The sequence below is a fragment of the Wasmannia auropunctata genome, unplaced genomic scaffold (assembly GCF_000956235.1).
Source record: "Wasmannia auropunctata unplaced genomic scaffold, wasmannia.A_1.0 LD335987.1, whole genome shotgun sequence".
Classification (NCBI taxonomy): domain Eukaryota; kingdom Metazoa; phylum Arthropoda; class Insecta; order Hymenoptera; family Formicidae; genus Wasmannia; species Wasmannia auropunctata.
In genome coordinates this window covers 1,778,740-1,791,862 of record NW_012026903.1, presented here as the reverse complement: position 1 = coordinate 1,791,862, position 13,123 = coordinate 1,778,740, and the positions used below count along the sequence as shown (strand labels likewise).

The 13,123-nt window shown below is 42.0% G+C and overlaps 1 protein-coding gene across 1 annotated transcript in view; it reads left to right on the top strand.

Annotated features, from left to right (window-relative positions):
• Positions 1 to 12,537, top strand: part of LOC105454240 (Down syndrome cell adhesion molecule-like protein Dscam2) — an 89,211-nt gene extending 76,674 nt beyond the window's left edge. Inside the window, exons 12-30 of the mRNA XM_011696747.1 lie at positions 2,355 to 2,474; positions 2,826 to 2,999; positions 3,137 to 3,287; positions 3,836 to 3,984; positions 4,131 to 4,262; positions 4,575 to 4,875; positions 5,183 to 5,361; positions 5,453 to 5,622; positions 5,695 to 5,833; positions 5,918 to 6,035; positions 6,187 to 6,638; positions 6,950 to 7,131; positions 7,757 to 8,150; positions 8,308 to 8,451; positions 8,607 to 8,792; positions 9,137 to 9,348; positions 9,621 to 9,774; positions 9,845 to 9,947; positions 10,290 to 12,537. Coding sequence (XP_011695049.1) covers positions 2,355 to 2,474; positions 2,826 to 2,999; positions 3,137 to 3,287; positions 3,836 to 3,984; positions 4,131 to 4,262; positions 4,575 to 4,875; positions 5,183 to 5,361; positions 5,453 to 5,622; positions 5,695 to 5,833; positions 5,918 to 6,035; positions 6,187 to 6,638; positions 6,950 to 7,131; positions 7,757 to 8,150; positions 8,308 to 8,451; positions 8,607 to 8,792; positions 9,137 to 9,348; positions 9,621 to 9,774; positions 9,845 to 9,947; positions 10,290 to 10,530 — 3,701 coding nt within the window. The 3' untranslated portion in view covers positions 10,531 to 12,537. The remainder of the gene's footprint in view (positions 1 to 2,354; positions 2,475 to 2,825; positions 3,000 to 3,136; positions 3,288 to 3,835; positions 3,985 to 4,130; positions 4,263 to 4,574; positions 4,876 to 5,182; positions 5,362 to 5,452; positions 5,623 to 5,694; positions 5,834 to 5,917; positions 6,036 to 6,186; positions 6,639 to 6,949; positions 7,132 to 7,756; positions 8,151 to 8,307; positions 8,452 to 8,606; positions 8,793 to 9,136; positions 9,349 to 9,620; positions 9,775 to 9,844; positions 9,948 to 10,289) is intronic.
• The last annotated feature ends 586 nt before the right edge of the window (positions 12,538 to 13,123 follow it).

The following is a 13,123-nucleotide window of genomic DNA, read 5'->3' as shown; positions in this document are numbered from 1 at the left end:
CAGACGTGTGCTCTTCCGATCTCCCCAGACACAGTGTGTATTACATTTGCGTTGCTTTGGCTCTCTGGGAATGCGTCGGTATCTCGTGGACCCCCGAGGTTTGCTTGACTTGACCGAAATAATAAAGGTAACAGTTTGCACCTTTCCTTATTTTTTACTCGTTTCAACTACAACAACTACAACAACAACAGCAACAACTGCAGCTACAAATAAATGAAAATGATTGAAAAAAAAAAGATTTTTTCTGGCCTGCGTGCGTGCGTGTATGTGAGCATCAAATACTCATTCGGCATGTATCTCTTTTTATGTAGTCGTAGGATTCACTGCTTGCACATTTTACGTGTAAATTTGTATATATCTTTCTCTTTCTACGTGTGTCTGTGTGTTTATCGAATTATACTTAATATATATATCGAAGTATCTTGATCACCCAAGTGCGAGCACGTGCCACTACGCTCACGACCAATCTTCACCGACCTTTGCGCTGGCTCTTCTTTGGGCTCGTTGGAAGGCAACCTCTATTCACTTCTGCATGCTTTCTCACGAAACTCTTTCTTTCTCTTTCTCTCTATCTCTGTCTTCCCCATATCTCTCTCTCTCTCTATCTTTTCTCTTTTTCTCTGTCCGTCCGTCTATCTTTTTCTCTTTTTTATATTTCTTTCGTCGCAACGGGACGAGGATGTCGGACGCTCACGTAACGCGCCCGCAAGCTCCCTTTCGTGTAAGAGTAAGAAAAGTAATAGATCTTTTACGAACACGGATAAAAAGCTTCTAAGCCTGCCGATAGAATCTGAAATTCGCAAGCATGATACAAGAGCTTGAACTCGTGAGAATATTCGAGCGTACATCCTCTGCCTCGTCGGCGACTGGTAAAAATTGTAGGCTAGTAGTACGTATATCATTAATTAAATTCGTACTTTATTGAACTAGTCGTTAGACGCGGGTACTTATATATACATATATATTGTTATTATTGGTATCATTATTATTATTATTATTCGCCATCCTCACGAGGTCCGCACCCGAACACTTCCCGCCCTTCTACTAAGAGTTCTACTTGTTTCACACACGCCACCGTTTGGGCTCGAGTATATATATTCGTATACTCACGTTACATATGTTACTTACGTATATATATTTATATATCTATCTATCTATCTATATATATTATATATTGTCGCACGCGATCGATGCGTGGCCGATACTTTGCCGTCTTGTAAAACGTTGGAAACTCCCACTCACAGTATCTCGCTTGTGCAGCGTTTTTTATCACCACAGTAAGAAGTAGAACCTTTGCCAAACAATACACCTGATCGTACAAGTACCACCCCCCACTTTGAGACTTTTGTCGACAAATCGATGCGCGACGCAAAATCTCGCGCCGGATCGAGAAACTTCGACCGACCAAGCATCCGTCTGTTCTTCGTTTTTTTTTTCCTTTTTTTTTCCTCTTACGAGCTAAGAGCTGATTATACGTACTATTGTCGCGCGCTATCATAGAGACGCCTACGTTTCGTTGTCCTTGTTGGTAGTCTCCTAGGAGAGTTTAACGTTGCAGATAATAGATGATCGATTGCCCCCCCCCGCCCTTGTCACTTTCCTTGTTACCCCTGTTGCGGTGTTGAACATATAGAGGTGAATTGTCTGCTGCTGCCTGGCGTGCGAATGACACGAGACTTTATATATATATATATATCAATTGACACCCCGCGAAATACGCCTCGCATCGATTACATGACCCCCTGATTCTCCATAACTCTTGCCCCATCCGCATATACTTACCTTCATTCTCACTCTGTCTTCTCTCAAGTATCTTTATCAGTTCCGTCATTGCGCGAATATATTCGCGGATACGTATTCAAGCACGGGAGGTTTTTTTTTTTTTTTCGAGAAATGAGTGCGAAAAGTGTCACGCGCTGTGCGGGAGTAGAGAGCGCGTGCATTCCAAAAGAGGGAGGATCAAACCCGAGAGAACGGCATAGCTTCACGCGCGAGGTCGTCTCTCGGTACATCACTTTTTCTCTTTCTCTCTCTCTCTTTCTCTCTCTCTCTCTTTCTCTCTCTACCGCCGTCTTTTATCGGTTCGTTTGAGATTCGATCTCTTTGACGTGCAGAATCGCGCGCGTTGCCCGTCGAAGCGAGCACGAGTTCGACGTATATAGCTCCCTTTCGTTTGCGCCCGCGCTTTTTCACGGCTTTCTCTATCTCTTTCACTCTGTCTCTTTCTCTCTATCATAAAAACGTACCTGTCTCTAAAAAATCGCTAACGACCAGTAAAGCAAGACGTAATAAGTTTTTAAACGCTGGCGCACACGTGACGGATCTGCGTAAACCGGGTGTCTCTGACGTTACAGTGCCGCCCAGATGGATCGTCGAGCCGACCGACGTGAGCGTCGAAAGGAACCGCCACGTCGCGCTGCACTGCCAGGCGCAGGGCGTCCCGACGCCGACGATCGTGTGGAAGAAAGCCACCGGTGAGACGATTGCAAATAAAGCGATTTTGGCATGTATAATTGAAGAGCTTGCTGCAATAGTAGGCTAACTCGCATTTTATAAAAAATGAACTCTAAAGTTTGTTGTTTTAACTTTAGAGTTAATTTGCTCTGTTTTTATAAATTATATAAAATGCGGATTAGTTTATTGTTACAGCAAGCTCTTCAGTTGAAGATTTATTTTTATAAATAGGAGATTTTATTTCATAATACTATTTGTAAAATCACTTCTTTTCCGAGAAAGAAGTGATTTTCAGCGCAATAGGATTTCGTTCACGTTAAGTAGGTCGAGCACCGATCGGCTTGACTTTCTCATGCGGCACTTGTTAACAGGAAGCAAAGCCGGTGATTACGAGGAGTTGCGCGAAAGAACGTACACCAAGATCCTCAGCAACGGCACTCTGTTGTTGCAACACGTGAAAGAAGACAGGGAAGGTTTTTACCTGTGCCACGCGAGCAACGGCATTGGGAGCGGTTTAGGCAAAGTCGTGCAATTAAAGGTCAATTGTGAGTAAAATTTACACGATTATTGTTTTTAAATTAAATTCAACAATACGAACGTTCGCGTTTAATTTTTAACGTTGAAATCCTAAGTCTTTGAACTTACATTGAACTTTTTTTTATGTTGCCCCGCGACTGTGCAGCATCTCCGTATTTCGCGGCGCCGTCGCGGCTCGTTACCGTAAAGAAAGGGGACACGGCGACGTTACACTGCGAGGTACACGGTGATAAGCCGGTTACCGTTACCTGGCTGAAGGGCGGTAAAAGCGAGCTGAATCCCTCGACGAATTACCGGTAAGTCGAGATTAACCGTACGTAGAATCCATAGAGGAGAACGGATTCTCTCTCTCTCTCTCTCTCTCTCTCTCTCTGCGACGCGCGAGCGCGAAAATCGATACTCGCGATGAATTAACTAAAACGACGCAAAATCTCTGCGCGCGCCCGCCGCGAGATTTTCGTTAGATTATCGTGTCGTTCGGTACGGAACGTTCATTGCGAGCGGCACGTTAGTCTCGATAAATCGATCGTGTCGGGCGGAATTTAGCAAATGAGATGCGACGGTATTAATAATGCATTCCGGGCTGATAATAGGTAACACACGTGAACATAGTGAATTATATCCATCTTGGAAAATTCAAAAGCACCGTACGGTTGAAAGGGTCAAATATAATCCGTTCATTCGTCTATTGACAAGAGAACAGTGAAATGCTGTCGTTCAAAGGTGGAGTTTGTACGAAAAATATTAGCACACTTCTGATGCGACGGTACTATGAATATTTCATAGTTGTGTGCCCCTCTTTCACAGAGCTTTTAATCAACTTTTTATGAATTCGCTTATAAAGCGTCGCAGTGAAGCAGGAAGTAACGCCGGACGGTGTGATCGCGCAGTTGCAAATCTCGTCGGCGGAAGCCGCCGACAGCGGTGCGTACTTTTGCCAGGCGAACAATCTTTACGGCCGCGATCAGCAGCTGGTGCAACTCCTCGTGCAAGGTACGACACACGGGAGGGGAGGGGATTTGTAGGTCAATTCGTCCCGATATAGAATAATTGAATTCCAAATGCGATACTCTTGCAGCGCTATATGCATACGTATCGACACACCCAAGTACATTAATATCGAATTCCGCGTGTTTTAGAGCCGCCCCAACCGCCGAGCGCCCTAGAAACTGCCATGGTGGCTAGTCGCAGTATTAACGTTAAGTGGCAGCATAAGTCGCAGGACACCAGCGAGGTCACCAAATATATTCTTCAGTACAAAGAGGGCGAGGGTAAATTGACAAATATTATATTTTACGCAAATTATAGATGTGCTGGAGTAACATGAGGTTTGCTTTTAAACGTTGTGGCACTGAAGAAAGTGCGTGTAAGAAATAACAAATCATAAGATCGATAAATACCACTTTTTACTTGATAAATATAATAAACCATTTTGCACATATATAAATTAGTCTTTTAATAAATTTTTTTAAGCTACACTCTTATTCCTCCAATTGTCTCGAATAAAAATTTGTTTTCTGACTTGTAATAATGTAAAATGTATTTAAGAAAAGTTTCTGACGTCTTTAAATCGAAATTGCTAGGCGGAATATGGCAGCAACAAGAGTTTACCGGGCCACCCTTGCCGTACGCGGCACTGATCGACGATTTAAAACCCGCCACGAGATACACCATACGCGTGATAGCGGAAGGACCAGCGGGCCGATCTTCCCCCTCGACGGAGCTCATCGTCAGAACCGAACCGCAGAAACCAGCTGGTCCGCCGATAAATCTCGCGGCCAGACCGCTCTCCTCGTCCGAAATCCTCGTCACTTGGTCACCGCCATTGCTGGAGCTTCGTCACGGTGACATACAAGGTTTCAATGTCGGTTACAGGGAAACGAGGTAATTATTACTATATATAAAAAATTTAATTTCCGAGTTAGATATATAATGCTATTCAAAGTAAGAATATAGTCAATTGTGCAATGCATTTGTAATAAAATGATAAATACATAAAGAATACATACATAAGAATAAATACATAAAATACAAAAAAATAATATATGAAGATCGATTAGAATTAAATTTGAAATCACACCCAGATCGATCATATCTAAGGATAAATATAAAGAAAATTTTCAATGATCATGCATAAATTTCTTAATGAAAAGATATAAGCAGCATAGTCAGGAAATATTTATTATTTCAGCTCGAACAATCCATCGTATAACTTCAGCTCCGTCTCGGGTGACGGAGAGGAGGGCGGCGGGGAGCTTCGACTTACAGGTCTTAGGCCGTACACCAGATACACCCTCGTCGTTCGAGCTTACAATCAGGTTGGCCCAGGACCACTCTGCGAACCACTGCTCACGCAGACCTTGGAAGATGGTGATTATTAAAGTTTTAAAATCTTTTTTTCTTTACCATCTCTAAGATTGATTTTTTATGGCGTAATAATCATCCGGAAAATCATTTGTAGTTCCCAGCATGCCACCGGACGACGTGAGATGCGTGGCGCTCACTTCCCAGTCCTTGCAAGTATCCTGGCAACCCCCGCCTAACACTCACAGCAACGGCATTATCCAGGGTTACAAATTGAATTACGAACCGATTTTGGCAGACGCGTGGCGAGGCGTGGACGAGATGGAGGTGATTATCTTACCTAATTAATTTATTTCGCGTAATCTCCTGTTTTAATTAATTAGCTAATTCCGTAATTAGGTCCGTAAAACGAGTGCCCTAACAACGGTTCTAACTGGGCTCAGACGATACACCAATTACACTATCCAGGTTTTGGCTTATACCAGAATTGGCGACGGTGTGCCTTCCGCTACAATTTACTGCCAGACGGAAGAAGACGGTAATTTACTTGACGACTCACAATAATTTTTCTTTGACAAAATTTTAATTTCTAAATATTTTTTTTGTTTTTTTTTAAATTTAGTGCCAGGCAGTCCGGCTGATATCAAGGTCGTCGTAAGTTCGCCGCAGGCTCTTTTCATCTCATGGCTACCGCCGCTCGAGCCAAACGGAGTTATTACGAAATACAATCTTTATACAAGGTAGGTGAAAATAGAATTAAAAAAAGTTTGTATTGTATCGTTTGCGTTTTCTTAACAAAACTATTGGTCTTGCAATGTAGTATCTTGTATAATTAAATTTCTATTAAATTAAATCCTTCAAGTTTGTAAATTTAATTTAAAAATTCCGCAGAGTCGTCGACGGACGGGAGGAGCTCAACCACGGTAAGAAGACATTACCGGCGACGAGCACGTATTTCGAGGCGACCGACTTGCAGCAGCACGTGGAGTATCAATTCTGGGTGACTGGTAGCACTCGAATGGGCGAAGGCCAGAGTTCGAGGGTGGCAGCGCAAGTGCCGACGAATCGCGTGTCAGCCAAAATCACGTCCTTCGGCGGCCACGTGGTGCGTCCGTGGCGAGGCTCGGCGACTTTGGCGTGCAACGCGGTCGGGGATCCGACGAGAGACTGGTACAAAAGTACCACGGAGCAGATACGCACCGATTCCACCAGGAACGTGCAGATCCTGACGACCGGGGAGCTCGTGTTATCGAATCTGCAGTCGCAGGACAGCGGGAATTATACCTGTCAGGTGGAGAACTCCCAAGGCAGCGACAAACTACATTATACCCTCACAGTGCAAGGTATAATTACTACTGCGATTAATCGTTCTCTTTATTTCCGTGCCGTTTTACAAATTCTAATAAACCAAGCCAAAGCCTTATACAAAAGAGTATTAATGAGTTACAATAAAAAATAATACTATTAAAATAATTATTTATTCACTTGCTCTCGTAGCTAGTGTGATGTAATTGCTGCTACATAATAACAATGTTAATATTCTGCTTAATCAATTTTAATAAATAATCGCTAAATCAACTTATTAGAATCTAATTCAGCAGAATATTAGTGCAGTCTAGAATACACTACAGTCTACAATTTACTTGTGTTACAGTTCCGCCCAGTGCTCCTGTATTGTACGTAACCAGCTCTACTTCGAGCAGCGTGTTATTACATTGGAAATCCGAGCATAACGGTGGTGCGCCTTTGACGGGTTACACGCTGTATTATCGAACTACTCACGGTACCCTTGATGAGTTACAGCTATCTCGCCACGCTACCAGCCACGAACTAAAGGTAAACTTGCTTGAGATTAATCTGTAATTTTAATTGTTAATAAAAAAATATTAACTGCTTTAAGAAAATTTTAAGATTATATAATAAACTATATACAAAATGCGCAGATTCTATATTAAGGAATCCGTATTATGCGAGATTTATTATCAGAACTCATAAAATTTAGAATACTTTCCTTATTATAGAAAAATAGAAAGCGATCTAATATTATAACGAGAAATTGTTTTTATTTTATCTTAAAACAAAATAAACTTACAAATATTAAATTTATAAGTTTTAATAAAATTATAATATTAATGTAGAGATTATGAGAATCCATAAAAAATATCTTTAAATTTTATAAAATTATCAACAAAATAAGCTCAAATTAAAAATAATCTTATCTCAAAGATCCAGAATAGCTATCGTTGCCATATATTATATTTGCAAAGAATTATATTAAATTAATTACAATTTTAACAAAAACACCGCGTAATGCGGATATATTATTATTTTAATACATTTTAATTTATGATTTAATGAAAAATAAAACTGTACAAATTCATTTCTTTCTTTTAGTCTAGAAATTAAATTGAACGAAAGTAATAGACATACGAATAAAATGCAGTTGTAATTTCTTTAACAGGGACTTCTGTGCGGAAACACGTATCAGTTGTATCTGACGTCGCATAATAAAATCGGCAGCAGTCCGTCGTCGCCGGTGCTCTCAGTTCGGACTCAGGGCCAAGCTCCGGGCATTCCACCGGCGGCCGCCTTCCTCAGCCCGAACTCCACCACACTCGTGCTGCGATTGCACGTCTGGCCCGATAACGGTTGCCCCATAAAGTACTTCGTTATTCAGTACAGGCCGATAAATGAATTTCATTGGACTTTGGTGTCGAACAACATCAAGATGCAACGACGATTCGTCGTAACGAATTTAACACCCAGCTCGGTCTATCAACTCAAGGTCGAGGCTCACAACGTGGCCGGCAGCAATCAGGCAGAGTTCACGTTTGTCACGTTGACAAAGGAGGGCGGTAAGTTTGAATGTAGATCGATAACTGGCGTACGGGAAGTTAATATAGCGCAACTTTCATCGGGAGATAATAATGATCGAAGATGCGTCTGCGCCGTCCGATGAAACTAAATTTAAAAGTTTATATCCAAAAGCACTGTGTTCCTGTAACTTTGCAGAAATACCGCCGCCAGGATTGTCGAAGCGCGGGATGACGTCGGCTATGCCGTTTTACGCGGACATTAAAGTGATACTGCCGTTGCTTGTGGCCACTGTCGCGTTGGTCGCCGCCGCGGTGATCGTCGCCTTTCGCTGGAAGAACAGTGAGTCTATAGTTTGATGAGCACGCAATTATCTTTATTTTATATTTAAATAAATTATTTTGATATTTTTCCGCAATATTACTTTAAATATATGTAGATCTTAATATTTTTCTAATATATTAAAGAAGAGATTAATGGAAGGATGTGTTTGTCAGGATACTTGGGCGGTCAAATGCAACGGCCGATGAAGGAGTCGCAGGAGAATCAACAGAACGCGGAGACGCAGCGAGAGCGTTATTATGCCACGATACATAAGGTGGCATTGCAACAAGCGGCAAATACGGGTGGAGGGCCCGACAAGATTCCAGGTGAACCTTTGTTACGATATGGACAACCACCAGGTTTGGTACTATAATTACTGTTGCGCAGGTCCGAGCCGGCCGCCTTTAGCGCCGCTCAACAACAAAACAAGACTGCTTAAAGAAATAAAACTGGAAAAAAGAATATCTATTATATTATATCTACATTTATAAATTACAGAATTAATTAATTTAAATTGAAAAATATTCTATTTAATGTTCTTCAATCAGTCTTAAATAATTAGAAATTAGTGTCTAAGAAATAAATTGAAAGATAAAACGAGCTCGCGCATCTTCGTGAATATACGAGATCGAAACGGATGGACGACTGAAACAGTTAGCCCGACGCGATTTGAAAGGTAGGCAATGCCTCTGATGGGTTACAGAGACAGCGGAGGACATTTCGCCGTACGCTACGTTCCAGCTTTCGGAGGGTGGCGGGGGAAGCCTGGCAGGGTTGGGCGCTTTGGGCGGACTGGGAGGCGCGGCGGAGGCCACGGCGGCCGGTCTCCACCCGAACAACACTCTTCTGCACAGCTTCATGTATCACGAGCACGCCATGACCGAAGGGTGCGCGAGCCCTCCACCGGCGGCGACGGTATACGACAAATCTCTTTCTTTCTCTAGGATTTTATCAATTACTCCAGTTTTGATATATTATTGTACAAATTATACATGGGATATGGAAAATACACTAAATATATAATACATTAAATTATTAATATTTTATTATAACAATATATATTCAATCAGCATAAATTATTAATTATGTAACTGTTAATTAATAATACGAATCACGATTGGAGATTAGAATTGAATTAGAATTCTGTTACAAATTGTATTTTGCACACAAAAATCCAATTTGCACAGAGCATGAAGAGCGTTTCGTCGAGAAGGAGACAGCAGAGAAAGCAGCAAACCCCAGGCGATGTCGAGAGCGACGAGAGCGAGTCTGACCCGGACCAACTGATAAGCTCGCGCACGGAGTCGTCGAATCAGTTGGACGCTGGAAAATTAAAACATAGTACGTATTTGATCCGAAGTCTTATTAAAACGTTCGATTTATCGACATTTCTAACGAACTGTCGTTTCAGTTCGCGCGGTCTCGGACTTTATCTATCACGGCACGTCGAGCACGTCTTCGGACATTTCTCCAATGTCCGAACAGAAGTCACTGCCACGGAGGGGGCGATCAAGGTAATGACCGAAATAGCAAATCAGATTATAATCAATTCCATTTTGTTGCAATTTTCCATTTATTAATCTCTGTTAGATGATCTCTGTTCTAAAATATACAAAAGTATATTTGAGTGATTCTGAGTCAAATATTTGACAAATGCACATTTGTCTCGTTTAAATCAAATATTAAAAAGTAATATGGAGCATCATTTATAAAACTATACTAAAAATTATATATTATTATACACGCATATTTAAATTAATTGGGTATATCTCATTTGATTGGGATACTCCTCACCACAAAATACGCTCATTCACAACATCCGCCAGTAAGCTCGTTTCGTTTGGCTATCTCGTAAGATGGCATGTTCCCAGCAGGAGCTCTCTACGCACACTACTGCCGCCGATCTCGGTCGCGGAGACCGCGTTTGTCGGCAATCAGGGGGCGGTTGTGCCGGGGAACGGGGACCGACCGGAGCTCAGCGAGGCCGAGTGCGACATCGACTCCCTGAAAAAGCTGAAGCTGGGCCTGCGAAGTTCTCTATGGTCGCGGCCAAGCACTCAGAATAATCCTTCCTCGGATTACTCTATCGCCGTCTAATCTGCCCTTCCCTCTACTCCCCCCCGGATGTCGCAAACATCCCACGGTAGAGCTCCCCCTTTTCTCTTAACCCCGTGGGCCAAAGATTAGGTAAATTGATCTCTTCCCTTCGTGTCTCGTCGAAAATTTTCTCGTGGTCATTCGTAGGGCCACTCGACTGCCACGTCTTCTGTCGACGATAGGTAAATTACGTTCTATTCGTTAACGACGATCGAAGGAGAGGCGTACATAAATAAGAGCGGGGAAGATCGAGGCAACGAGGATGGACGAGTATAGAAGAACACACGTGTGTGCACATAAAGTCGAATAGAAAAAGATGATTTCTTACCGTATAGAAAATCATATATCCCTAAAATTTTCAAATTATGCTATTATAGACTTATATACAATACAAAAAGGAATTTTTGCATTCGAGATATTAACTGCTACATTATCTAATCATCGATATACTTATACCTATGTGACAAAAAACGTGACTATAAAACGGTTCTTCTATAAACGCGTGTCTTCGTTGATCGAGCCGAGAGAACTAGTCGAAAGTATCTAATAAGTACGTGCTTCTCCTCCTCCTTGTCTATGACGCGACGCGAGATAATACACGTGCGTGCGGAATGCGTGAGGTGCGTGAGTGAGTCCGAGTCCGAGTGCGTGGATGATCGTCGAATCGCGTGTACGAATGCGTGCCAAAACGACAATTTGCTCAGACCGCTGCGAGTCGTTTCGCGGGCGGGCGATCCATTCGAGACCAAAGACTTAATTGTACGAACAGAGAACGGGAGAGTATTTCGCGTATGAAGTTCATGTACAAGAGAGGTGGCAGGCTGCGTCTGCTTCCATTCGCGAAAAATTCCTTGTATTATATTACGATATTATTTAGGGTAACTAAGACTGTAAGAGATTTTAATTCATTTGTTCATGGAAAATATGCTCGATATGATATTGAAAGTCATCGATTATGTCTATTATTTTTTTATTTCTCTTTATATTAATTTATCGCTATCTACTCATTGTAATTTCCTTTATTTTTATAACTTAATATTTTTTTTTAATTGTCAAGATCTCGTTCACATTTGTTAAGATTTTTCTTCCCGTTTCCATTGAATATATAGTATAACGAAGCAGCTCAAAGCTGTCCTGCCATCCTGGAAATCATGCTCGTCTGTATTCGGTGCGCGCATGTTCTTAGAAATCGGGATGAGAGCGGATCGGAATGGAAGAAGAGACCGGACTTCCAAGTCTCCCCCCTCCCCCCAAAAAAGCGGATCGTTGACGGTTCGGCTCTGTTGTATTGTAAAGTTTATATACGTACGAATATAGTACCGTTGATTACTTTAAGTCCGTTATTAAACCTAAGACTTCTACGTAGAACGTTTTCCTGTAAAGCAAAGCGCGTTACGATCGGAAAAATCGAGTACGGAGCTGAGTCATGGTGCAGTCTCGTTTTCCCGCTCTGTAAAAATTTCGAGCCGAGAATCGCTTGAAGGAGAGCCGCAGGCGAACGCAGGCTCACTCCTTCTCCAGATGTCTCTTCTAATGTCGTGCACCTTCAAGACTTTGTGATCTGACGCGACCAAATCTTTAATGCAATAAGTCGTACCAGCGAAACTCCTTTTCAGACTGAAACTCGAAAGTACTACGAAAAAAAGTCGCCATTAGAATTAATAATTAATTGTTTAACGCGTGCATGCACATCCTGCTGCGCCGCGAACTTCCAATATCTCCACGACACTGCCATTCCGCAGACTACTTGCCGCGACCTAAAGGGTCTAATTCGGATCACTTTACACATTCCGTAACGAAAGAAAAGAAACATGTTTTTGTAACTTTTATCGAACTTTTACCCGAAATTGTAATGACGTTTAAAAGAAAAATTGTTTGGCCCACTTTTTCCCGCCGACGTCATTCTAAATAGTTAAGTGTACTATACGATGTTTATATTCGGATCTCTGTGATGGCGTACGTACTTATACTTCCTAGTTTATTTCAGCGCGAAGGAAGCTGCCGCGAATTGTACTCTATCGTACAAAGTAATAATTTTTATCTTGTGAAAAGAAGAGGTCCAGGAAGGGATTAAAAAAATCTAGTCATGCCATAATACTTAAGGGACGTCTAGAATTTCTGGTTTACTGCGAGATAATGCCGAATAAGTTAAGAAAAGCTGTGCGCGACACTACGAAGACGAGGCCGTAGGTAATACGTATGTAGAATACAATATGTTTTTGAGTACACGGGCATCAAGACGCGTGCATACAGGCATGTACGACGCGTTCGTTATAATGTATATAAGGGAAGCACGTCAATCAAACTCGTAGTGTTCGATTAAAGTCGATAAGAGCAATCTTCGAAGAGGACGAAAATGCGGATTCGCCGTCTTGCTCTTGGTGCGGTTGCCGGACAATTTTCGCCGATACGATTTTTGTACATTTTTCTTGCGTCATGGACCGACCGAGTTCTGTCAATATCTTGCCGTAAACTTTCAGGGACCAGGTTCTCTTCGTTGTTGTCGCGATAATAACCGTGTGAAAAGCCGACGAAAAGTATTCAATAACTAATCAACGATCCCGAATAAACCTGATCAACGAATTTTTTACTG